The sequence below is a fragment of the Salminus brasiliensis genome, chromosome 9 (genome assembly GCF_030463535.1).
Source record: "Salminus brasiliensis chromosome 9, fSalBra1.hap2, whole genome shotgun sequence".
NCBI classification, from domain to species: domain Eukaryota; kingdom Metazoa; phylum Chordata; class Actinopteri; order Characiformes; family Bryconidae; genus Salminus; species Salminus brasiliensis.
In genome coordinates this window covers 28,241,800-28,268,721 of record NC_132886.1, presented here as the reverse complement: position 1 = coordinate 28,268,721, position 26,922 = coordinate 28,241,800, and the positions used below count along the sequence as shown (strand labels likewise).

Genomic DNA, 26,922 nt, shown 5'->3' with positions numbered 1-26,922 from the left:
AAGTGCCGGAAATGTAAATGTGCATTTGCAAAGGTGGGCAGAGAAGTGTTGCTACAAGTGTGTTATTTCATGTGTGCATTAAAGAAAATGAGCTACAGAGAGTGTTTTTATAAAAACTTACAGCTCAGTATGAACACAGACAAAACCAAAAATGGTGAAACTAAGTCTATAAATAACCTCTAACTATACGGTCTAACTGTTTGTTCAACTGTATGTAGCAAATGACAGGATGCTTACTTCACTACCAGTTTGGCTCCTCTGGACGTGTTGTTCATGTTGTTGCACAAGGGTATGTGCACTGTTTAGCTTCTGACAAGAAAATGACAGCCAAACTGTCTAAACGTGTGTTGATGTTTTTATGTACATTTTCTATGTTTCTTTTTCTTTAGTTTGTTTAAAAATGCATTTATTCAATGAAAATTAAGAAATCTCAAATGATTTATTTCAATTAAAATACATTAATTTAAATGAGTGTATCTAGATGTAGCCATACAACAACCTACACTGTCTATATGTTGTCTATTAAAACCTTCCTTTCCAACAATCTGTACCAAAACATTCTGCAAAAAGTCCATGCCAGACCAGCGGCACACCCTCCTACCACTGCTACATGTCTGATGACCATGTTAAAATCTAAATGGACTCTTAACTATCTGCCACTATTAATATCACCACTATTAACTATCATTACTCTGACCATCACTGCCATGACTATATTACGTTCTACTACAGCATGATTATTATATTATGATTATGATCAGAGCAGTTTAACAGTTTAGATGGTTTGGTGACTTTTATCAATAATTTATAAATAGTTCTGACCAGAGGAGGATGGGTTGGTCCCCCTTGTGAGTCTTGGTTCCTCCCAAGGTTTCTTCCTCCAGCTCTGAGGGAGTTTTTCCTTGCCACTGTCGCCATTGGCTTGCTCACTGGGGGTCTTGGACCCCTCATGTCTTCTTATGTTATTTCTTTTTTTTCTGTCTATTACTAATTATTAATTATGTAAAGCTGCTTTGCGACCACAACAGTCAACAAGACTTGACAAAGTGTGTGGTGTGGGTCCAATCCAAATCACCAAACGAAATTTCACCAACTAGTGCAGTGATTCACAATCCTGGTGATGGAGAACCCTCTGCTCTGCTTTAATACACTACGTTCAACTCAGGAAGGGCTTCGTAATTAGCTGGTTAGCTGGAAAAAGTGTGGTGGAAGCAGGGAGACATTAAAATATGCAGGGCAAGGGGTCTTCCAGGACGAAGGTCAGGAACCACTGATCTAGTGCAAGAAATGTAACAAGCTGTCTTTGTGATCTTTCACAAGGGGTAGCGGCCAGTTTGGCCTGCTTTTTAGCAAAGTTGGTCCTCCGTCGTCTTCCACAACCTTCATTCCACAGACGTATACTTGCCTAAATAAATGCCCGCCCATCTAAATTCAAACCCCCAGTTTAAAATTTCACCAAATTCTTAATATACCTTTTTGTTCAATCTTCTGAGAACAGTTCCACATATATTTTGTTCAGCCATTGTGTTACATTGTGTAACTCACCACTTTCTCCTTGGAGCGAAGCACGCCCAGTTTGCCAAAGCGCACATGGAAGGGGGAGCACTGGTAAGTTCCATCCTTCTGGCGGACCACAACCACGTCGATGCAGCCGGAGAGTGTGGCCTGATTAATTCCCTTATACAGCTCCTTCACCGTCACCAGCACCTGGCCGGCCAGCTGTCCCACGTAGTTCATGGTGTCAGCCTGCCCACAGAGAGAAAGAGGGAAGAATCAGTCAGGTCAATCACTTAAGATCAGTTAAGATCAAGATTAGTTTCCTTAAAGTAGTTGATAAGCCAAGACATGTTCAGTTTATATGTATAGTTTGGCATAGGAGGTACAAAGCCACTGTAGCCTCAGCTGTTTCCTTATACACACACAAATCAGCATACACTGGCCTCAGTGTAGTGTAGTGTAGTGTAGTGGATAACACTGCATTTTCCTGTTGCAAACTAGGGTGCGATTTCCTGGCCATGCAAGCCCATGATACTATGCCAATAAGAGCCCTTGGGCTTGACTCCTAAAGCTATATTCTCCTACCTGTGTAACAGCATTCAAATGTTAGTACTCTGGATAAGAGCATCAGCTAAATGCCATAAATGCAATTGTATATCTATGCCTATCTCAAATAGACTTAAGTGTGTAGTTCCTGTCACAATATGACATCTTTATTTATAAAAGTTAAATTACTTAACATTGTTTTAGGCAATCATTTGATCATTCAGGCATGTTATTAGCACAAAGCTATAGTGATATACACATCTATCACTTGTAAGCTTATTAGCCTTATAGCCCCAATGCAAAACAAAAAGAAGCAAACTTCGGACACCAAAACAAAGTACATTTTCAGCTGAGCACTATTTGTACCTAAAAAGGCTGAATCTTAAATGGCACTCTACTCTCTATATAGTGCACTACTACATGAACATGAGCATGTATCTTAGCAGGCCAGAAGTTGATCAGTGCATCCATTACTAGATGGCAAACAGAACACCGGGGTTTAATGATCACTGTAGTAAGAACAAAACTTACAATCTATGTTTCGAAGTTAGAAGAGTCTATTCAAGTGTATTATAGCAGGAGTTTAGCTCTGTCTGTACAGGACTGGCACTGACTCGCAGCGTGCAACCCCCAGCTTTTTCATCCCAACAAGGCCGTTTTCTTTCAGTAATGAAAATTCAGCTTACGGTTCCCCCTGGCTGGATGCCTCTTGATGGGCCTTATCTGCATGCATGCAGACAGCCTATTCGATGTCAGCACAGCAGTGGCCTCAATGTTTCCCCCCTGGATCTAGCGTCAGTGAGAGTGCTACACGTTTGTGTCTCAAAGCTGAGCAGAACCGGAACTACAAATCCTGTTTGCCCAGCTGTAGTCCATGTTTAAAAGGCAAGGTCTTGCAAAGCAGGGGGTATGACGAACAAACACAACCCCAAGGGAGTGTTTTGAGGAAAGGGCGCTGATGCGGAGAACTTTCAGGTCAGAGGTTGTGTTTGTGATGATCAGCGAGAGAAATTCCAGCAGCCATTTCGTCAACATCCTCTCAAGATTTAACCTCCCCGTCATTAGGGCGAAGGGTCTGTTCAGAAACTCCAGATTCTGCTTTTCAAAGAACGTTACATCTTCAAGACTAAATGAATTACTAAGCAGTCCAACTTTTTTTATATGACATTAGAGCAACCCCCCACCCTAACAACCAAAAACCAGCTTATTATTGAGGAGAGATGTTAGGTACTTTGTTTTACACAGTAACTGACAGCAGAAGTGAGCAATACAGGGTTTTTTAAAAGACACCCTGCACTGCTAAGTCTGCCATGTAAGTCCCAATATGCTTTGCTATTATAACCCATAGTCCAGCAAGTCCAGCATTTGTTTCTCCCAATTCATACTCATGTGCCATTTACCAACACTGGGAGTGTCAAGACTAGAAATATCACTGGACAGCTCAACAAGTTTGGAGGACAACACTAACACTAAAGCCATACCAAGGCTGTCGCTAAAGGTGGAACAGGTTGGTCCACACCATGGTTTAAGATCCTGATGCACCAATATCAGGTAGATACTGGCACTTACACACAATATCGGCAATAGAGTGTACTGATACCATGAATCATACTGACACATTTTTTTAAAAAGAACATTTTGTTTGCCTACTTAAGGAAACCAAATGTTTAAACAACCAGTAAAAGCCAATCGTAAATAGTTATCATCATAAAACAGACATTTAATAGATCTTTTACATTTTTTACATTTCTTTTAGCTCTGAACCTTTTCAAATGTGCAGTTACTCAACCAGTCAAGTGCATTAGATCTTGTTTGGGATAAAATACAAAAGGTAAAACCAATAAAAAGTGGAAAATATTAGGATTTATAGCCATTTATCAAGTATTTAAAGTCAGAGTTGGTATCGATACTCTGCAGATACTGGTATCGGTGCATCCCTAGTTTGAGGAAAACGAAAAGAAGCAACAAAACACCCCAAATGTTTCCTTTCACTGACTTTAAAGAGATAGTTGTGCAATTTACAGTTTGTTCCACCTAGTGTCATATGCCCCCCTTAGGTAGGGACCTGTAGTGTATGAAGCAGTTCAATGTAAACAGTAAACAGCATAGGTCATAATTGAATGCATCTCTTTTGTTACAAAAGCACAAAATAAACTGTGTGAGGGATGTTTCAATTTGTTCCACTTGTTCCACTCAAACCCAGCAAGTCCCCAAAGAGAAGACATGCTGACATGAAAGACGTAAGCAGGTCTTCTAGGTCCTGCGTATCAATCAGCTTCAGCTTCGCATGGTATGTTACTAATGCAGCTTTTCCACTGCATGATACCTACACTACTCGACTCTACTTGCTTTTTGGTACCTGGTACCTGGTTTGTTTTTCAACTACCACAGAAAAGTTAATAAGGCCACATGTCTGAAACCCCAAACCACTTCGATATGAAACTTCAGCACCTTAATAGTGATCTAATCATGACCCAAAGCGAAACCAAATGGACCTCATAATCCTTTTCCATGTAAAACCAAGCTTAATATATGAAGCAAGCCATCTCTACTCAGAGTGGCTAAATTATTAAAACTAGGGCATTGTCTTTATTTAGAGCGCTATTCAACTGGGTCTTCAACAGACTTTATAACTAGAACTAACCTACATTTCCTCGGCACTAATGCCACGTTTTAGATCAACCATTTTCACACACAAAACTCCAGACCTTTGTCTATCTATAAGGAGAGACAGGGGAACATGGAGAGAAAAAGACTATGAGGGGAAACAATGGATATACTCTTAAATGCTGAATAGTACTGAGGAACATTAGCTTTATATTCTACTTCAGAGAGCAGATTTTATAATATTATAAAAGATAAAAATGATGATGCACGAAAAGCTGCATTTTCACTTTACGGCTTTAAGGTTAGCCTTTAGAAGCATAGTTCACAATAGCATGGAATGAAAGCGTGAATGTAAACAATTTTTTTAAAGAACTAGCACCAATTAATTACTTATAGCTATACATTGGCTTCATGTCATGGGTTTCAGTACAGACTGCTTTTTGAATGAGGGTAGTCAATCAGAACTAAGCTCATCGACATAACAGTCCTGAAGGCACAGCAACAGGAACCGGCCTTTCATTAACGGAAAAATGCATTCAATGCAAAATGTAGGGATCTATCTCTTTTTCAACAGTGGATCAAGATCCAAGATTAACAGATCCAACTACGGCCAAGGTCATTGTTCTCTCAAGTGTTGACCCCTTACACAGGCTCTAGGAGAAGTTTAACACAAAAGGCCATACGGGTCTCTTTGTTCGTCCATACATTTACAAAACATACAACAATCAAACGTTTTATTAGGTTGATGTAGTATTAAAAATTATTATGAATTGGCCCATACAGTTGCTGGAGTTCACAGAGCAGTCAGTAACTAAATCTGTGATCTTCTAACTATCTATAATCACACTCAAAACACCACATCTACTGTATTCATGTTTATTTCCATAATAATATTTGTTAGTTATACGGTTTTACAGGTTAAACGCATATGTACTGATGAGAGTTTGGCAGAGAATAAACTTATCAACATTCTGAACAAAACCATGGACCAAAATAAGTGTATGACAATTCCCAAAAGATGGTGTTCAAATAAAGCTTATCGAGCTAAAGCCAATATTGCAATCATTCTATAAGACTCCTGATTCAATACACCAGCCGTAAATTGCCTCCAAATCTCCAAAGAGACCAATTTCCCACCAAGATAATAAGCTCTAATCTACAGGCTAACAATCGGTGAAGGCCGACCTCTTTTAGAAGCTTTACATTTTCACACAAGGGATGGCGGAGTGGACGAGTAATAGCCTCGCCTGATTCAGAGAAAGCCTCAGATGCTGCAATGAACGTCCTAAATGCATAATCCATTACAGGAACATCTTTAGGTTCACGCTCTCAAAAAGGCACTTACTCACAGGCCCTGAATGTGCAAAGGAATGTCCACAAAGTACCTAGATATTAAAACTGAAGTGAACAACTGTAGGCCGGTGTAGACTAAAGGTAGGCAATTGAATAATACCATGACTACTGCTACTGCGCACCTGCAGGTTTCAGAATGATCCTGTTCAACAGGATTAGTGCAGCAACGTTTACACATCTATACCATGTACTGCGAATTGTGTCATATTGTGATGTAGTGTTTTTGTCAGATCACCCAGCCCTACTGCGGATACCTATTTGGACAACTACAGCTGTATTAGCTGTGTCAGCAAAATTCAGCACGTCAGTTTTTCTAAACATGTCACCATCCTGATTAATCTACAAAAACTAATCGCTTAATGCTGATTCTTTGTGTGATACGAAGAATCTTTTATTAGTCTAATCAGCCCACAGGTCAACCAGATTTATGTCTTTACAATCTAACGGTTGTGTCAGATAGCAGCACCTATCAAATTCACAGAAACCAGAAACCTACTACCATGATTGGATGAAATGTGAAACAACTGTGACAAACAGGTTGGAAATATCTTGATAGATGGAAGTCACCCACAAATGTTTCACATGAGAAAAAGCAGGAATGTCCATCAACAAAAATATCCCAAGAGCTGAAATACTGAGATGTACACTTAACATACATAAGAAAGCTGAGCATGGTGTCTGTCTGCAGTCTGTCCCATATTTTCTGCATGGTTAAAGAGCTCAAATGCTACAGTTTGACCTGTTTTAAATATCCAATCTTCTAGAGGGATGTAAATGTGTGTAAAATCAGACATTTGGATTTGTCTACCAGTCTTTGGACCGACAAGGCCCAAGTGTAGCACTCAATAGCAGGATATAGCTTCACTTGCTACAGCAGACCCTCATGCTCCTCAAACTCCTGCAGAAAACCGCTGGGCTAGAAACAAGAATATTCGCCATACTGCTGGAATATGAGCCAAAAAAGACAGGAGAGATGGTCCCAACCTTCAACATTCAGCGCTACATACTAAGCTATGGCTAAAGAATTCAGCTATTTTCCCCAAAGCTGGACCCAGCTCAACCAAAATTGATAACTAGGACTGAGCCAATGGCATAACTGTTGACAAATAAACAAAGTGGAGTAAATTAAGTCTACTGTACAGTGTCAGTGAATGCACAGTCTGTCTGTGATACACTTTATTTTAACCCTATAAACCCAAAAGAATTGTGTGTGTGAGGCCATACTTCAGTTCAAAGTTGTATTTCAGTATCTGACTGGTTACGGAATAATTAGTAGTCACTACATCCTTAAAAAGGGTTCTTCAGTAATCCTTAAGCTTCTGCCAAGGACCATTTGAAAGCAGAAATGGTTAGTTTGCATTTGTAGACCTTGAAAAATGGCTCTATATAGTGGCCAAAAGGGTTCAGCTATTGTTTTTGTTGTTGAGTTTGAGACATATGGAACCTTTTATTTCTAACATTGTAGTCTTAACTAGGTCTGGAAACTAAGCAATGGGTTCAAAGGGTTCAGGCGCAGGTTTATAAGGGAAAAGAAATGTCTCTGGAAACCTTAAAGTGAGACTCTGAATCAGCTAGAGGAATGAAAACAGACATTCTGCACCGTATTCTGCTAAGAACAAAAAAGCAACCGAAAACATAATCAATCTTAACTGCCCAGGAACTGAAACAGAAATGTGAAATCTCTGTTGCCAGTTAATGTCATTATTTGCAGGGGATTTTTAAATAGGGAACTTGCAGAGTCCACTGACAAGCAATGTTACATGTCGACCTCTGATCATAACAGCCTATGGCCTCTGGTTTCGTAGGTATATAGATTCAGGGACTCACACAATCAAAAATTCCATAGCCTGCGTTTGTGTGGGCATGCCATAACCAAAGCCAACATTAATTGTTGGATCTAACAGCTTTCTAAACTGATGGTTTGTTTACATCAGGCCTACATTTTTATTGGTTTAGGAAACAGAAACATTAACTTAGAGACACATCACAGAAAACTGAAAGCAACTGCTTGGACAAAGCTACACAGTACAAACGGATGGTAAACAAAGGCCCTTCCCTGCTCCAGGCCCTGGCGGCCCAATGTCAGTTCATTTACTCACCAAGGACCAAGACGGCTTAAGGGCTGAAGACTCATCCTGCTCACTGTTATCTTCCTCAGTACCACTACAAAGGGGGTCTATTTCTGCCCAAGAGCGCAATCGCTTCATTACAGCTTCGCAAAGTAAATCATTTCACGTAAACTCTTCCTCCCTGCTCACCAAGAGCCTTTGTTTGTCTGTCATCATTGGCAGCTCCTAGCTCAAATACTGCCCGCACTGGCCTTTGACTGACCCTCCCAGGTATAAACACAAACAGTACGACATTAGTGGGCACGGTTTACGCAGCATGGCATTTTCTTTCACTTTCCTCTAAAGCGCTGAGCCCGGTCGGACAGACTAATCAACCAATCAGGCAAACAGACACCCATCCTGCAACCAATGAGGCGGGGGTATTGGGGTCAGTGCTTCTCTGCCAGATAAGGGACATGTTTCTTGTACAGCAGCGACTGACTGCTGATAAGGGGTCGGCTAAAATGGAGGAGGAGGAGTTTAATCCTCTTTCATGTGTAGAGTACCACAGCCCCCCTCTCCCAACCCCTCCCCAAACCAACCTAAGGGGAACAAAAAAAAAACTGCACAGTACAGTTAATGATTTTACCAAGAAGATCAGACCTGGTGGTTCAACAGAAACAGTTTCACCTGATTTATGACACGCCAACTCAGCTCTTCACTAAAAAACAAAACAGGCTGGACAACTGGTGGCCAGATCACCTGTCAGCGAGCCCTTAAAACACTCCCAACACACAACACGTGACTCTGTGACACACTCAGTTGATCACTCAGGTCATATACTGCAATACTGCAGGGCAACAAGTTAAAAGGAGGCTATATATGTACATATATATCACACATAAAAAATGCTCAGTGGTTAATTTTACAAGCTGATTTACAACCCTGTTATTTTACAACCCAGTGTACTATATTTCTCAGAATTAATGATTTTTCTTTTACGATGGGCCTGAAGACAACAAAAAGATCATCTCTGCTGCTGTGTCTTAGCACCCTCACGCCCTTTTACCCGATCACCCGGCTCGATAACTGGTCAGCCCTTCTCCTTTTGGCTTAGTGTCAGCTCTCAGCCTTTTCAGTCTTACTTCCATATTCACCCACAGCAGCAATTGAGTAGATCATCATAAGCTTTTGCAGTAAATGGTCATGCAGTTTGGAGGTTTTTGGAATTGGCCTGTGTTCCAGCCCTGTTTCGCTCATTTTCCTTTCAATAACAGTGAATAACAGTGGTTGAGGTTCACGGCCTGCCACGTCCATATACCCGACTTCCACCATTCAACTCTGCTACGATAAACACAGCTCGACATTCTAGGGCACCGTTTCCATATATATATATATATATATATATATGTCCAAAAGTTTGTGGACACCCCTTCTAATAAATGCTGCAGCTACTTTTGGTTGCACTCCTTGCTGATGCAGATGTGCAACTGTACCCACACAGCTTGTCTAGTCCCTGTGGAGACGTACTGCCAATAGAATAGGACTACCTGGCACCACATGAGCTATATAATAAACAGTGGTTGAGGTTCATGGTCTGTCTGTTCTCATTCAACTCTGCCTTACAGAGATACACGACACTATAGCTGCATTTTTATTGCTTATTTCTTTATATACGGCTTGTATTCCCTATATTACATATTCCACAATAACTCTGCACCACATTTAAACGAGAAAACGGAATAATTCAAACTTAAGAAACTATTAAACTGTGATTTTAAGGGAAGCTTTCAGCTTTCTAGTCCTCTGCCGAACAGGTCTGACTACACGACGATTTTACAGTTGAAACAGACAGGTTATCCAGATCAGTGGGACACAATTCAAAAGTTCAGACACCTCCAGTGCTGTCTTCAAGTGAAAATTTCAGTTTAAGCCAGTGTTATATATTTTTAAAGTCTGGCTTAACAATTGTCCCAATGTCGGCTGGCGTTGACCAGCAGCCGCTCACATCGGGTCAGATGGAGTGGTGAGTTGGCAGCAGGGGAGCAGCGGACAGTTCAACAACTTCAGCCCCTACACACTCCAGACTGCTCACAGAAGCAGAGGGTGGTCGTTATTTAACAGAGAGAGTGATATTATAACACGAATCAATAGAAAACGAACGAGAAACGAGCCAAACGAGAAGAAGCGGTCCGTGTTAGCGCTGGCTAGCTAGCTATCCTAATTCACCTCAGCCGTCGTCGTTAGCTATCTAGCTAGCTATAGCAGTTAGCCAACGGTAACGGGATCAGCTGACTAACGTAAATAAACAAGAGAGCATATAGCTATGTAGCTAGGGGTATTTTAGAGGTGTTTCAGGTTGGCAAATAGTGCAGTATTTAATGTAACTCTAGCTGTAATATACATGTAATATTTTACATAGCTAATTCTGCTTACTAGCCCGGCAGCACCCGCCAGCCGTTGTTGTCCCGCTGAACGGAGCTGAGCTGAGCCGTGCTCACTATGCTAGCTAGCTTGCTTGCGCTAGCTGGCTATATTTAAACCAGCGCCAGCACCGAGCCGCAGTCAGCGGACTCTGGAGCACAGACTGCCAGCGGTGGTCCTTATCGCTCCGGTGTGACAGAGGAACCTACGTTTACCTGAAATCCTCGTTCACACGACCCCTATTTACCTCGTTTTCAGGCAGTTAGCTAGCTGTCGAGGTTGTCGCCGTCGCCGGTCGAGGTTCCGCTTTCAGCTCGGCTCAGCTCGGCTCAGCTCGGCTCAGCTCAGCTCGCTCTCACCGATGTTACTCTTTCATTCCTGCGCTGTCAAGAGAGACAGGGAGTCAAAAGCTCAAGCCCTACGTCTCCCAGCCTGGACCGCAACACCGCGCCGCGCCTGGACGGGTGTTCAGCCTGTCATGGCTAGCTAAAGGTCGGTCTGTCTGTCGGTCCGCAGCGCTGGGGCGCTGATGTGATGTGATGTGATGTGGCCTCAGTGAAGGCCCTTCACGTGATCCACAGCTGTGGGACCACCAGCCCACTGAACTTCTCCTAGTGGTCTGCGTTCATGCTGACAGCGCAAGACCTGAATGACGGTAGTCAGAGAAAGCACAGGAGAGAAAGACTGTTGCGAGATGAACACCAGTGTCCAAATGTTTGTGGACACCCCTTCTAAAGAATGCATTCAGCTGCAGCTGCTTTAAGTTGCACCCCTTGCTGATGCAGATCTCACAGCTTGTCTAGTCCCAGTGGAGATCTATAATAGCCAATAGAATAGGACTCTCTGGAGCAGAGCAACATGAACCTGTTGGCACCACTGAGCAGCGGAACAGCGTACATCCAATAGTTTTGGGATGAGGTGGGGAGCTAAGGTGGTGGTGATCGTCCAACATCCTCACTGACCTCACTAATGTTCTTGTCGCTGAATGCAATCAAATCCTCAGTGCTTCAAAATCTAGTAGAAAGCCTTCTTCCCTGGACAGTAGAGACAGTTACTTCAACTGAAGGGAGAAGTAATACCCTTGATATCAGAAGAAACAGTGAATGAGAAGGTGTCCCGATACTTTTGTCTATGTAGTGCATAGACAGAGCATCACAATGGGAGTGATGAGGGGAGAGAGTGCCATCTACCCACCCAGGGAGAGCATGGCCAGTTGTGCTCTCTCTGGCTCTGGCTGCTGATGGTGAAGCAGCGTGGTCCAGGATTCGAACTGGCGACCCTCTGGGCCATAGTGTCAGCGTCTTAGTTTGCTGATCCACTCAAATGTCCCACGGAGATGTTATTTTCCTGACATTCGGAACCCTTTTTCATTCAAGCACACTTTTCTTCAGCCCAAAAGTACTACATTAACTTTACCAGGCCACGGGAACCAGGTTTGTTTAGACGTTGCTTTGAAAACCTCCGATGCTGAACTTTGTGGTGTTCTTCTGATGACTCTTCCTCAAAGGTCATGTATGTGCAGGTGTCTCTGCACAGTAGAACAGTGGACCACCACTCCAGAGTCTGATCAGTTCTTTTGGAAAGTTTTCTTGGACCTCCAGACCTCAACGTATAAATCGTTAAAATCGAAATGGCCTGAAAACCTTCCTGTCATTGCTGTCTCTTGCTTTGTAGACATCAGTTATGTACGTTTTCAGCGCTAGGCCACTGCTTAGAGGAGCCCATGGCCGCTGATTGACGAGTCGGAGTGTTTTTGAAGCTCTGCAAGACCTGAGGTTTAGCCCACAGAGACCCCACCACCTTGCTGAACAAGAAAACACACTGTTTGCATTGCACGGCTTTATTGTCTGTTGTCACGTAACACTCTGCATGTAGGCTGAGCGTGCATGTAGGTTGAGCCCAGCGCAGGGTGACTTTAGACCATGAACATTGAACACACATATAAACAAGCAGCCTATGGACATGATACCTACACCTAGAAAATCTTTAATCTCACACAGAGTCCTATGTAGTCCTAATACACTACTAGTTTCACTTCTAAACTCCAGCTCTGAGCTGCGAGATACATGACTCTACACTACTACATTGTAACCAACTACTTAACGTAAACCATGCCCAAATGTATACATTTTTTTTAACATAAAGGACCATTTGAGGCAGAATTTGATAGTTAAAGAGATGGATCAGACCTCTTGACCTCTCTCGGTTAAGCTGTTTTACAAGGTAACCTAAGGCTAAACGATTATCTCTATTAAAACGAGAAACAGCAATAATATGAACAGAGAAAAAGGAAAACAGCAGAGACATGAGCTACGTTTTCACCACAGAATCCCAGTTTATATGAATGAAAGTAAGGCAACAATCAGAGCATTTGAATTCAAATCATGTTCACCATGTTCCATAATGCTACATAAGCGGGAGTACTTCCACTCCTACAAAATAAAGGGGCCTAAAATGGTTATTTGAGGGATACCGTAGAAGTACTGTCATGTTTGCAGTAAAAATGTGTGAGTGTTAAGAACCTAAGAACCTTTTAAAGGTCTAAAGAAGTGGTTCTTCTATGGCATTGCTCAAAGAACCTTGATTTTAAAGGGTGTAGGGTGCCTTGGAGAGTTTTATTGGACAGTTAAACATCTTGTGCTGGTCTGAACAGTAAACAGGCCGAATACGTATCATTTCATTGACGCTACTTCCTATCAGGGCCTGACTGATACCAAAGTTTTGTGGCAGACACCGATACTGATTTTATGGAGCTAAAATGAGATTCTATAAAATTAGATCCTATTACAACACAATGGCAGGTGAAAGCTAGCACATGCTTCTTTCGAGACATCTAAAGCTGCTAATGCAACATCACTGAACGGCTGAATGTGCTTGGAGTTCTCTGAACTGTCCAGCTCTGTTATGTCAGCAAACAAGAGGCATTGGCTAGCTTTGAGTGATCCAGGCCATAGATACCTGGGGCATCACTGAGGATCGAACTTGTACCTGTATTGCTGTGATATAGTGGTTCTCCAATGGCATAACTGTTAAAGACTGTGTCCTATCACAACGCATTATTGCTGATATTTACACCAATTTCAATAAAACCGTGGGTTGCCAATATTAGCCAATATTATCAGCCAACCACTATATCAGAGGTCCCTACTTCTTATTACTGGGTTGTAGTGTTTCTGTGTGGCTGAACATGCTTTGGAGTAAAATGCTGTGGGATGTGGACTGGTCATATATCTCCATTCCTCCCCAGTCTTGATTTTCCTCTAGTCTTTCTTCTCTGCCTCATCCTCTGGGATGTAGACGCTGACGGTGAACTCGCCGGCCTCCGTGCCATACTTGTTCTTCACCACCAGGGCGTACTTGCCCGAGTCGGTCGTGGTGACGGCAGCAATGGTCATGCTGGCGAACTTGCCATGCTCGAACTTCAGCGTGTAGTGCTCATCGGGCAGCAGGACCTTTTCATTCTTCGTCCAGCTCACTTCAGGAACGGGGTCACCCCATACGTTGCCAGTGAGGTTCAAAGACTGAAGAAGAGTGAAGGGAGAAGAAAATGTGAAGCAAAGGCAACAGCAACCACAATTCAAAGCCACCGGTTTGTACAGAAGTCCCTGTAGTTAATGAGGTAATGTGTAATATACCTTGAAGTGTTAAGGTTGTTGCTACTGTATTGCCGGGTGGTTGTTTTGGTATCCCAGGTGGTTGGTAGGGTCTTTGCTAGGTGCAATCACTAATAATTCAAGCTCCATGCTATTTCCTATCACAGGAAAGTGGTCCTTGGTTTTAACATGTCTCTCTGTGATTGGATGGTCAGCGATACAAGTGTCCCACAGAGGGACTTCTGTCTTTGTCTCCGGTTTTGTTTGTTCATGCTTTTTTTATTTTAGTCTATTCAGCCTGAGCATTTCTGTAAGCTTACACAGGTACATTACAGACTTTGCAGGACGTAGAAAGATAACGGTGTAGTAGAGCTAGCAAACATCTGTATACCACCTGCCCGTGCTGCTTGGGTACTTCACCTTGGCCGAAGTGTTTGGCTGAATCTCAACTGGCTACATACTCCCTATATAGTGCACTAGGTAAGTCAGGAATTGAGGGCTTCTAACCAAAATGGTGAATTATCTCATTATCTCATATAAAGGCATTTACCTCCCTATTTAAGTGTAGACTACGTATTTTCATGACTTGTGTAATGCACTCTACTTTATAAGCAGCTGAGAGATTGTGTGTGTTTTGTTTATGCAACTCTGGGTTTCAGACATTTGCTATATTAATTTCACTTTGCGAAACTCATCACGAAATTTGACAAGTGGTCAGCCGAGATGCATTCAAGTCACCAGATGTAAAAGCCAATCAATTGCCAACAATTGTGTCTTTGCAGATCCAGTCACTCGGGATGCATGTAAACACCAGGTGTGCAAAGGCCTTAGACATTTAGTTCATTTTTGATTTTCCTATTTTCATAATCTATCTATTGAACAACGCAGGCAGCAGGAAGTCGTTAGAGATTCAGCGTGTCTAAGTAGCCGCAAAGACAGCAAAGAGCTCTCAGTGTAATATAATGGCTTTGGCTTTGCCATGTTTTCTGCCATGTTAACACTAAATGAAGGTTAATGTGCAGTGAAAAAAAGTACATGAATTCCGACCTGACCGTTCTGATTAGGAACAAAACGGATAGTAGCTAGGATTAGATTTGTGCCCAAACAGATGGTGCCATGGGCCCTATCTTACGCCCTGTGCAAGGGCGCGTTGCGATGCTCACTGTCATCTTACACCCCACCAACAGTCTATTTTCATGCCTTCCGTCTGCATTGTTTAAATAGCAACAGTGCCTGCGAATATATCTACGCTGGTGGGTATGGTGGTCTCGAAATGAGGTGTGTTCAGGTACATTTCTGACGTATTGCTGTCTTGGCAACAGAAAACACTGGAGGTGCGGCACTGACTAAAACAACCTAGGCAGACGTCAACAGTCGGACGTTCATTGCTGTCTTGGCAGTGAATTGTTAACACAGCCATGTGCCCATTGCGCGTACACCCCCGTTTAGCGCCATTGAAATACGCAAGGCATACTTTTCCTGTCGTTATAACAGCAAAGACGCACTGACACGTCCTAAATCACGGTGCTTGGTTGACGGCTCACCTAAAGATCGCTGAAATAGGGCCCCAGATGCCTAATGGTCATGTTAACGTAGCCAAGCGCAGAATGTGCTATACCATCATATGTTCTTGTTTTTACTTCTAATAGGCTGAAAAAGGCAAGAAATAAACTTTCTCCAGTTCAGGCAGACAGTTATAATGAGGGCTCCTGCCATCTAAGGTAGTTGGAGATGTATTACCTTGCCCTCCTGGATAGTGACCACATCTGGCAGGCCTCCCACCACACGGGCCCGGTCTGTAAGAAAAATGAAGCAGTTAGTGAAAATGTAATATGACAGCCTTTCATGCTCCTCCTACTCCCTGTTGCTATTTACTCAGAAATAACAATTGAGTTCGATATATATATATATATATATATATATATATATATATATATATATATATATATATATATATATATAAATAGACTAATGGATAGAAGCATTTCCAAGACACAGAGACAGGAAGATGTATCCCGTGCTGCATCAGCAGCAGCAAAAGGCATCCTGCGCAAATGGAACGGAAAGATAGCTGAAAATAGCATCCACATGCTTTCGGAACAAGCTGTTTTCAGGAAAGAACACAGCGACGACGGCAGAGACAATCACTTACTTCTCTCTGCGATGGCTGCCGCCCTGAGGCAGGAAAAGAGATAAGCACAGTGTTAGTGGAGGCTTTAAATAGCATCACAGCCTGTCAAGGTGATACAGTCTACTTCCACACTGCAGAGTCAGGAAAGGTCTGAGCCCAGACCGTTCATAAGGACAGACTGAGGAGTTACTGTGAAGTCACTGGACAAGCAAATGTTTGCGCTCGCCTGTTTGTACACATTCACTATACATCATCACGGTCATAACACAACTTTGTATCTCAGAAATGGTTCATTTATAGAAAGAGGGGAAGTCAGTTTTGACCATATCTGTTGGTCTTTTAGCCATATCTGTTGGTCACATAATCCAAAAGGGGGGCTGGTGTTGTCAGGTGGTGTAATTACAAATGAACACATCAATAAATTACCAACAAACAAGAGTTATGAGCTTTCGCTATGACGGTGGTGACAAATGAGTAGAATAGGAAGACTATGAGATTTCCAATAGAGCCAATTCCACGACTTCAACACCTCTGGGAGTCTTTATTCCTGGCCAGTGACTCTGAGAGAATATGAGAATGTGAATCTGAATGACCCGGGTGGCACAACAGTCTAAGTGTTGGCCTTGCCAGTTTAATCCCTGATGATGCCACAACCATCCAAGGCTGAGAGCCCCAGAGAGCACAACTACTTCATTATGTAAATCTACCTTCTAAGATTTGGTAACTGTAGCCTTGTCATGATTTTTAGCATGATTACATGCTAAAATCTATGAATTGTCATTCATCGGCTAAATTCTGTGATATTCCTTTATCCATAGTGCTGATGTTGTCTTAAAATTATTACTGAAGTGAAGTTGAGGTGTCAACTTCAACGACTCCAGTGGCTGACTCTAGAAAACCCATACCAAGTACAGTGTGTATATATTTAAGCACTTACTTCAGCCTCTGGAACTCTGCAAAGGCCTCCTCCCACACTTCAAAAACAAACAGAACAGAGCAGATAAGAAACTTATCAACACTTCCCAAAGTCTTGCCGTATGTCCAAACTCCAAAAAGAAGCAATAATTTTATTACGTTCTGGCAAGAATATTACAAACAGCAAGCATCAATCAAGTACCTAAAGTTTGTAGACAGGGAGATAAAAGTGAGGCGGTTGAAGTCTGATTGAAACATCTGAGGCCTTACCTTTTCCGCTAAGGTCAAGAACCCTCTTGACGCCCGCAGAGCCATCGAAGATGTCGATGGCATATTTGCCCTTGTCCTTGTCTGTGGGCTCCTTGATTTTCAGCCACAGCTGCTCTCCTGTTACTCCACACTGCACTCTGTCTGAATGCGAGATCTTTGAATCCCTGGAATGGACACAAACAAGTGCTGTGAATCTTAAGCTGTAAGTTGAATGTACAGATACTCTATGCAATCTAAATTTCTCCTCGCTATTACCATCACTATTCCATACTTATTTCCATAGACAATTTCTATTGAGCCCTGTGTGGCTTTGCTGTTTGCGTCAGTGTGTGAGAGATTGAGTTACGGAGACCTGCTGACAGACAGTGCTTCGGTTCCAGCTGATGTACAATATGCTGCCGGTGGATGCGTCTCTGTAAAGTCACTCTGGCACTCATCAAGAATTTAACAGCACTGCAGATTGAACCAAGATGGTGGAACCGTAGTTAAACCATTACACCAACACAAGGTTTTTCTCTTCGTCTCCAGACGTATTTTTTTCCTCAAATATCTCCATCCAGACGAGAGCGCAAAACAACCCTAAATCTTCTGCATGATCGTGCCAGCCCAGCAGGGGAGCTAACACCTCACAAAGTTTCATGTCAGATACCCTTTAAGAAGCACCACGTCGGCCAAACCAGACCTAAATACAGAAAACGTGCTTCGGCTTTGCGCTGTATTTAGGTCTGTTTTGGCCGGTGCGCTGTTTTCTTTTTTAAGAGAATTTCACATTAAACTTCAAAAATACGAGGTGTTAGCTCCCCCTGCTGGGCTGGCACAATCATCCAAGAGATTTAGGGTTGTTTTATTTGATTAATAAAACATAAATAAATACTGCTGGAGAACTTACGGAAGCAAGTTAACTCCACAGGGGACACATCTAGGTTTACAATAACTGCTTGTTTTCCGAACAAAACATCAAATGTGGACTTTACAAAGAGTACAACACATTTTTTGTCATTTTTTTCATATAGATCATGCTCTAAAAATCCCATATTTAGGTTTGTTCACTTCTTTAGACCCAGAAAATCAAACCAAACATCACTTGGGTGACGCCCAGGGTGCCTAAACCTATGACTGCAGCTACCTCTTCGAATCTCGAATACATTGAAAAACTGAAAAACATGGTGTATTGTTTTAACTACGGTTCCACCATCTTGGTTCAATCTGCAGTGCTGTTAAATGTTTAATTCTTGATGAGTGCCAGAGTGACTTTACAGAGACGCACCCACCGCCAGCATATTGTACATCAGCTGGAACCGAAGCACTGTCTGTCAGCAGATGTTGCTGGAACTGAGCTTAAAAATAAACCTGTCAGTTATGCAACCCGACGGCAACGTTTCCACGAAGGGACGGGAATAAAAGTACGATAGTGAGAATGAAAGGACCTACTTGTGAAGCCAGCCCACACGAAGTTCCTCAGTGTGGTACACAACGTTAGTGTAGAGGATGATGCCATGCTCTGTGCTCTCAACCTTCAGCTCGGTGGAGGAGTTGGCTAGGATGGTGAAGAACAGAATGGCAATATTAGCGAGCACAATACTGGAATCAAATTAGTATATTAGTATAATTCATATTATAAATAAAAAAGGGATCAGCATTGGGCAGCTGTTCAGATTAGACTGATATTTCAGACTGATATCTGATGATGTATTTATTGAACTGTCGTATATCTGTCGTATATGGCTCTGCAAAGAACCTTATACATGGTGGTTCTATATAGCACCAGAATGGCTCCACTATTGTTACTAATCAAAGAACGTTTTTCAGTATGATATACAACCTATTTTAGCCGTGAATAGAGTGAATAGTCCTAATTTCTTCACCGAAAGCAATGCTTCTACATAGAACAATAGCTCAATGAACTCAAAGAACCCTTAACCTCTAGATGTAGACCTACATCTACTTCTTCACCCTCATAACCAGAGGTGTCAAGTAACGAAGTACAAAAAAATTATAAATACTGCTGGAGACTGAAAGAAAAACTTACGAAAGCAAGTTAACTCCACAGAGGACACTTCTAGGTTTACAATAACTGCTTGTTTTCCCAGCATTACATGAAATGTGGACTTTACAAAGAGTACAACACATTTTCTGACATTTGTCATAGAAATCATGCTCTAAATGGTTCAGAATCCACTTTCAGCACTATACAGATATTAGATGTGTATAGAGAGTCCCCCCAATTTCCAGTTCTTCCAAGGTTCTTCATCAGCGATAGCTCTACATAGAACCGTGTCATGGTTCTTTGCCTGATTACAGGACTATTTGGCGTAAAAATGCTTTTAGTAATAGTAAAATGCTAAAAACAAAATGGTGTTGCAGGTCAAACACCTGTAACACTGAAGTACTATACATAGAACCTGATTTTGCTGACAGTGTAGTCCCAAATTTCTACACTCTTACAAAAAAGGGTTCTTCAAAACGCAACTACTCTATATAGAACCAAGACAGAAACTTAGAAACTCTTGTTTGTTAAACTTAATAAATGGTGAATAAATGGTTGCTCCTTCTCTATGATGGAAAACATTTTGTATGTATGCAGAGAACCCTTTGAAAGATGGTTCTATATAGCATCAAAAAGTGTTCCGCATGGATGCTTAAGTGGTTCTTTGCCTAATTAAAGGGTTCCTCACATTGGTGGAAAACCCTGTTGAGTCAAAGAACCCCTTTCAGTATTATATGGAGGCCTACTTGCTTAGTGTTTATAATTTGATACATGTTTACATACCAGTACAGGCAGATATACTATAGGGACAAAAGTATTGGGACACCTAGTCATTCATCGCTTCTCCCGAAATCAAACGAATTAAAAACTCTGGGCTCTACTGTCCAGGGAAGGCTTTGTACTTGACTTTGGAGTATTACCTTGAGGATTTGATTGCATTCAGCAACAAGAGCGTTAGTGAGGTTAGGTTGTTAGTGTAGATGGATGATCACCACCCCACCTCATCCCTAACTCACCCACTCCAGAGAGGGTAAAGGGCCTTGCTCAAGGGCCCAACAGTGGCAGCTTGCCGAGCCCGGGAATCAAACCCACAACCCTGTTATCGATATCCCGGCGCTCTAACCGCTGAGCCACCACTGCCCAGTTTTTTTTGTTTTTTTTTTAGGGGAGAAGGGGTTTCTACAAACGTCTAAACTTGAAATGTATTGGATATCGGCATGAGCTCACAATTCCAACATCAGTGCATCCCTGGAAGTAAAAACACAGAAGCTCACCTATAACCCTGAACATCTCATTCAGCACGGCCTGATAACCTGTTGGGAGGAATCAAGAGAATGCGTTTCAGTAAACCAGACTGGCTACAGCATTCATCACCTGACAGATTCATACTCATAGCAGCTCCCTACCTGCTTCTGTCAGATCCAGCAAAGTCTTATCCTTTCCTCTCTCATCCTTCAGTTTGACCTCATAGACACCTGCATCCTTCTTGGAAAGCTGTGTGGAGAATAGGCGTTAGGGGGCGTTAGGGAAAGACGCTGGTCGCAGTGCGGAACAGATATGACAGATCAGTTTTGAACGAATCAAACAGGAATGAAAAGAAGAATCCGAAAAGGCAAGCTTTTCTCCTGCGGAGGATGCTGCAGGTAAACAGGGACACCAGAAGAACGGAGGAAGACAGCGACACAGATAAAAGAACATGGAACAAAGGGACTCGGCGACAACTTAATAAAAGGGAAAAGCTCCAGACTTTTGGCTTTCTTGGGGTTTCTTCTGCGGCAGCTTTAGCAGGTTTCTTTTTTTCTTCTTTTTCGTTCTTAATAACAAGCTGTGAATTAGACAGATATTGCAGTTAGTGCCAGCGCCCTCTGCAGGAGTAGCATGGGGCATGCATTTTCCCTGTCTTTCATGCAGTAACCTCACTAAGCTCCTTCATTAACAAGGCGGGACTCTAGACTAGTCACTAGATGCCAAACTACACTGATGTGACGAAGGATGGAGGACATGTTTTTAATGTGAATGGATTTCAGGTGTTAGGCCTTCTTATCTAAGGTTCATGTATAAATACTCCATATATTTACAATATAGGAGTGTAACAATGTACAATACGGGTCATATCGCTGAGTACAACCCTTTAAATTCAATATGCAAAAGGTAGAACAGAATTACCCACTGTAATACTGAATATTAGTGATAGCTTAATTATTTCAGTATGGACAGATAACGGCCTACACAAACAACCAACACTGGACACAAGTTAAGATTTGGACTATTTAAAACCCATATTTGATCATATTTCAGAAGAGCAGAATGTTTCGGCGACTTCACTTGGCTTTATATAGTGTTTCCACGTGCTGTTCATCACGATAACAGAATTTATCACTTAAGAATAGAATATCGTCATACTGCCAAACGCAGGGAGGAAAAGCCCATTTACATTTATGGCATTTAGCTGATGCTCTTATCCTGAACGACTTCCAGGGTTACTCATATTACAAAGGGTGGGCCAATTTAGTGTTAGTAGTCTTGCCCAAGGACTCTTATTGGTGTAGCGCAGCATAGTCACCCAGCCCAGGAATCGAACCCCAGTCTCTCACATGGTGTAATAGCTCACTAGCAGGTAGTGGTATTAGATGTATTTATGATTTTTGAGAATTGTTACACCCCTAATTTAAAACATATGGAGATAAATATTGATCATTACAAAGTACATACTAGGAAAGGAAATGCATCAGACACCCTAAAACACAGTGAAAAAAATGACAGTAGCAGAAAAATCAATAATTTATGAATGAACATTGATATAAGGGAAAGTACAGCTGCTCTAGGTCATTGTGTGACAGAGAGGGAGAGTAACCTTTAGCATAGCCAAGCAAGCCAAGCTTTTTGTGGATTCCCTTCACATCCCAAAAGGCCTCCCCACAGCTGCCTCACCTTGCCAATGTTGAAGGATAGCACTCCTCCGGCGATGCCAATCTTTTGAGCATCCTCATCGCCTTCCTCAATCTCAATTCCATCCTTAAACCAGGTTATCTCAGTCTCAGCTTTGATATTCCCTACCTGCGGAGGGACAGAGTGGAGGAAGGGGCAGAGAGAGAGAGAGAGGTAGAGAGAGATCAAATATCAATCAGTTTGACCCAGGGATGGTGAGAAAAATCTATTAGGCTTCACTCAACATTCCCTCCTGACCTTGCATTTCAGATACACGTCACATTCTGGTGTGACTTCGAAACTGAGGTACTCCACAAAGTGAGGACCTGTGTGGGAGAACAGAAAGGCCACGGCACATATATTATTGTGGATATTGTCAAGGATATCGTTTCGACATGCTGTTCATCAGACATCGGGCCTCTGCTTGTGCTTACCTTGTTTCCTGACCCACTCAGCTCTCTCAAACTCAGACTTCTTCTGAAGCTCAGCAAATTCTGCAAAAACAAAACATCAGATGGGAGCTCAGAAACTGCCGCTTCAGTAGCTGCCCCTTGAAGACCATGTAGGGAATGTTCAAACTAACCCAGGGTGAAATGATACATGACGGATTTATTTGATTTAATAGAACAGATGCAGGTGGAACAGGCTTCCTGTCATCTTCTCTGTGAGGGTTGACTGAAGCTAGACAGATACTTCTCCAGATTCATCCTGATATTATTCATCCTACCAAGTTATGAAACATGAATCATATAATTCACACAGCAAAATTTAGAATCTCCCTCTGATTTGAAGCATCTACATAACTCACAGCGAGGGCCAGCCTCCACACTATGGGATTCATTTTAACACAGTATTACAACCAAGGGAGAGAAGTCCGACTACTCCCTGCATTTCCCCATATTCCATATCCTAATAAAAAAAAGGTTAACTGCACTGCCACTATAGCTACCCAGGGGGTCGCGAGTTCACGAATCCCGAGCCATGCTGCTTTGCCATCAGCGACCGGAGTCAGAGAGAGCACAATTGGCCATGTTCCCTCCGAGTGGGCAGATGGCGCTGTCTCTTCCCTCATCACTCTTAAGTGAGTTTGGCTGGCAAAGTCTGTTGGCTGGCGAATGATCAGCATCAGCAGCAGTTCTAAAAGAGGCAGTGGCTGGCTTTGGATGTATCAGACGAGACCCTATCCTCCCAGTTTATGGGGCACTGCTAGTGCTAGGGGGAGCTACAAACGGGTGGGTTAATTGACCAAATTCAACAAATATTTTAAATGTCTTATCCAGAGATGAATCGGAGATGTACTATAAATGCCATGACAATATATTAGATTAGGTTGGAAAGCTTGTTTGGCTGAAACAGCGTAGAATCATATTGAATTATTGAACTGTGCTTGCAGACTAGCCCCTCAATCTGTTGCAATTACCCCCATTTCTGGGTAAATTTGGGTCAAATTGTTTATAAACAGCAGGTGCTGAAAATAAAGTAAACTTCCTGAAATACTTTTCGTGGCTCACTCTGAATCTACTCTTATAAGTAATCTTGGAGCTCAACCTTCTACATTAAGCAGGACAGAGTATTAAACAAAGCTGTCTTGGAGCACCATGACCATCATCATATAAACATATAAAATACTAACAGCAGTCCCAAACCAGGCTCCTGCAGAGGCTGCTGGGTTTCTTCTGATCTTATCCTGCCCTCTGGAGGACATTCACAGTTACAACAAGGAGAGCAGAGGGTGATGGTTCATGGTGTTTACTGTACCTTTTCCAATTAGTACCAAGCTGGTGCGACCAGTTGCTTTGCCATCGACAAGGTTAAAAGTAAAGGTTCCTTCATCAGTGACTTCCAGAGAGTCCATGAACATCTCGATAATGCCGGTGTTCTTGTCAAAGTTCATTGTATATTTCTGATGAATACAAACACAGTAAAAAAAAAACTGAGTGTAAGAGTGTGTCTATGTGCGAGAAAAACTCCCAGAGTTCACATGCAATTGTGTGCGTGACGGGCGGCTATACCTTTCCTTGAGTGACAATGTTGTCATTGAAGACGTACTCCACTTGGCAATTGTTTGTAAACTTGCCGACTTCAGCCCAGAAACGCACGCGTCCTTTCTCCTGAAGCTCGATGGCCATGTCGGACTTGAAGGGAATAACTGTCAGGCAGAAATTATACATTCAGCACAGCTGCAGGAAAATGAATTCATTAATCACATGGAATTCTATGGCGCTACTGCCCTTGGTGGATACATACTGGGGAACTGATGTTCATGGCTAATTTCCAACAAGCGCATCAGACCTGCAAAAGGAGAAAAGCATCAGTTCCATTGGCAGTGTACGACTCACGCTGAAACAGACTGAATTCCTTAGAATAATATGCACTAATATGTCTTTTATGCTCAGTCAGCCTCGGAAAATACAGAAAATACAGCATATAAACCACTGCAGTCTTGTTTTCATTCCGTATTCTGTAGGAACCACCTACTACTACTACTACTTTGCATCATATACAGTTTTCTAACCAATGTCAGTGGATTCCCTGAATTACGATGTTGTTAACATGTTGAAATATCAATGTTGCTAATGTAATCTAACACCACTATGCACTGAACTGACACCATAAGTCTGGCAACCCAACAAAATACCCCAAAGAAGCCAGCAAGCATTATCAAATGAGGCTGGTTAGAGCTGTATTATGTGAGAATCGGGATTTATTATATATTTTGATATATTTTTACTCTTGGGCTCCTTCTACAGGTTTAATTATTTACCTTTACACCTCTGTTGTGAATACAAATGGACAGCTGTACACATGCATTTGTTGACAAGCTGTAGGATGGAGAAAGTAAAAAGTAGTAGAGTACTATTACAGGACGTTACACAGATATGACTCGGGTTACTCAGTGTTACGTATGTGGTAGCTATGACAGAGATGCCATTCTCCCTATTTCAAGTCAGTGTATCATATACATGATTCTGAAGCGGTTCTATTAAAGTAAAACTGCTATTTAATGTTTTTGTAAGCTGGAGCCGCTGTAATGCTTTTCAATTTCAATGCCAGGAAGTGTTACCGTGCATTCGCACTAGCAGGTGAGCAGTCATTTCCTATGGGAGTTTTTAGCGGCAAGCAACAAATTGAGTTAAGATTTTCTCAACTTTATGCACATCATTTCTGATGCGGTGAAGTGAAATTCTAAACGATTGAATTTGAACAAATTCTTCAGACCTATCAGAGACACAGGGAGGTCTCTGGCTTCTGCTCCCTGAGCTTTTTGCTTTTTGTTCCTACTGGCATTTTGTTCCTATTGTCAACAGTGTGGTGCTGAACATGGATGAGAGGCTCATGAGCCCTACTTCTACATCTGGGCACATATACAGGTAAAAATACATATTAAATTATCATTTTAAAAAGCTGGGCCTTTTACATGTCCACCCACGACAATGCGAGTGGCTTCCAACACACCACAAGAAAAAAACTGGGGCGATGTAAGCGACTTGTTGCCTGCTAGTGTGAATGCAAGGTTAGCCTGCTAGTAGCATGGATGTAGTAAAATTCACATTTCCTTAAAATTCAGAGAATCAAGGGGCAAAAGGAGAAAATCTTGCAGAGAAAATTCTCGAAAATCCTCTCAGAGTTCCTAATATGCGCCTGACGCAGACTACAAAATGACGCATGACTTCAGTGGTCTTTGTGACATTGACCTATGCAGAATTAATAATAAAAAAGATAAAAAGACACGGCATGGCAGACAATTATCTGAGAAGGACTCAGCCAGTGCTTTTTCTCGAGACAAGGACGTCACTGACACACAAATCAAAACAGAGATCAGAATATCATTGGCGTCGGCCAGAGAGCAGAGGAAAGTGACTCACCTTCCTCTGTCAGAGTGTAGCTGGCAGAAACTCCATCAGTGTTGGTGACCACACAGGAGTAGGTGCCCAGGTCCTCCAGGGAGGGGTCATTGAAGATGGCTCTGGATCTAATGACAGATTCATGTGAGCGACTCCAATTACTTTCTCACTTCATTGCTTTGGAAGTATTTTTATTTGCAGTTCTCAAACTTTCATCCTAGTTTTCTGCCCACTTCCCAACTGTCTCTGCTCTTACATCACATCTGGCAGAGCGAAGCCTGGCACATACCTCCTCTAGCCAGCATGACAGCTTGCCGCCACTTATCTTCACACCAGCGCCCACACAGCATTGTCAAGTCCCCCCCAAAGTGCTCATATAAACGCTTAACACCTAACGCTGCCATGTGACCAACAAAGGAACCGTGGACCTTGTGAACAAATGACAGGTCGGATGGATCACAAACTGCATTATATAATCAACGGCTGTGATTGGCAAACTTACTTTCCCCCGACTGTCTCGATGCTGAGGCGAGAGGTATCGGTGAGGGCCTTGTAGTTCTTAGACCACACAAACTGAGAACCTTCAGCCATCTCTGAGCACTCAAAGATCATGGAGATCACACCGTTGTCATCCACGTCCACCACAATCTCATTAGTGCCTGAGGAAAGACCAAGACATGGAAATGCCATCAGAAAGACACTCCTGTTAGCAGCCGAAACCACTAGAACAGTGGTGGGAAATGCAGAGGACTTCTGAGTGTCTGAGTGTCTGAGTGTG

General features: G+C 42.3%; 2 protein-coding genes across 5 annotated transcripts in view; both read right to left on the bottom strand.

Annotated features, from left to right (window-relative positions):
- The window catches only part of lpin2 (lipin 2), a 31,725-nt gene extending 20,614 nt beyond the window's left edge, over positions 1-11,111 (bottom strand). Inside the window, exons 1-2 of one of the 3 annotated variants that reach the window (XM_072688122.1) lie at positions 10,723-11,111; positions 1,546-1,746 (exon numbers count right to left, since the gene is read on the bottom strand). In XM_072688122.1, coding sequence (XP_072544223.1) covers positions 1,546-1,737 — 192 coding nt within the window. In that variant the 5' untranslated portion in view covers positions 1,738-1,746; positions 10,723-11,111. Of the gene's footprint in view, positions 1-1,545; positions 1,747-2,729; positions 3,103-10,487; positions 10,590-10,722 lie in introns of those variants that run through there. The other 2 variants (XM_072688123.1, XM_072688124.1) reach the window with 2 other exon arrangements.
- A 1,196-nt stretch (positions 11,112-12,307) lies between these two features.
- myom1a (myomesin 1a (skelemin)) overlaps positions 12,308-26,922 on the bottom strand; it is a 35,597-nt gene continuing 20,982 nt past the window's right edge. The window contains exons 21-37 of one of the 2 annotated variants that reach the window (XM_072688119.1): positions 26,647-26,803; positions 26,166-26,272; positions 24,547-24,591; positions 24,312-24,448; positions 24,058-24,202; positions 22,734-22,793; positions 22,558-22,625; positions 22,303-22,428; positions 21,119-21,196; positions 20,778-20,865; positions 20,646-20,684; positions 18,816-18,921; positions 17,385-17,548; positions 17,137-17,173; positions 16,221-16,243; positions 15,809-15,864; positions 12,308-13,996 (exon numbers count right to left, since the gene is read on the bottom strand). In XM_072688119.1, the coding sequence (XP_072544220.1) occupies positions 13,736-13,996; positions 15,809-15,864; positions 16,221-16,243; positions 17,137-17,173; positions 17,385-17,548; positions 18,816-18,921; positions 20,646-20,684; positions 20,778-20,865; positions 21,119-21,196; positions 22,303-22,428; positions 22,558-22,625; positions 22,734-22,793; positions 24,058-24,202; positions 24,312-24,448; positions 24,547-24,591; positions 26,166-26,272; positions 26,647-26,803 (1,697 nt within the window). In that variant the 3' untranslated portion in view covers positions 12,308-13,735. The remainder of the gene's footprint in view (positions 13,997-15,808; positions 15,865-16,220; positions 16,244-17,136; positions 17,174-17,384; positions 17,549-18,815; positions 18,922-20,645; positions 20,685-20,777; positions 20,866-21,118; positions 21,197-22,302; positions 22,429-22,557; positions 22,626-22,733; positions 22,794-24,057; positions 24,203-24,311; positions 24,449-24,546; positions 24,592-26,165; positions 26,273-26,646; positions 26,804-26,922) is intronic. The other variant, XM_072688120.1, reaches the window with a different exon arrangement.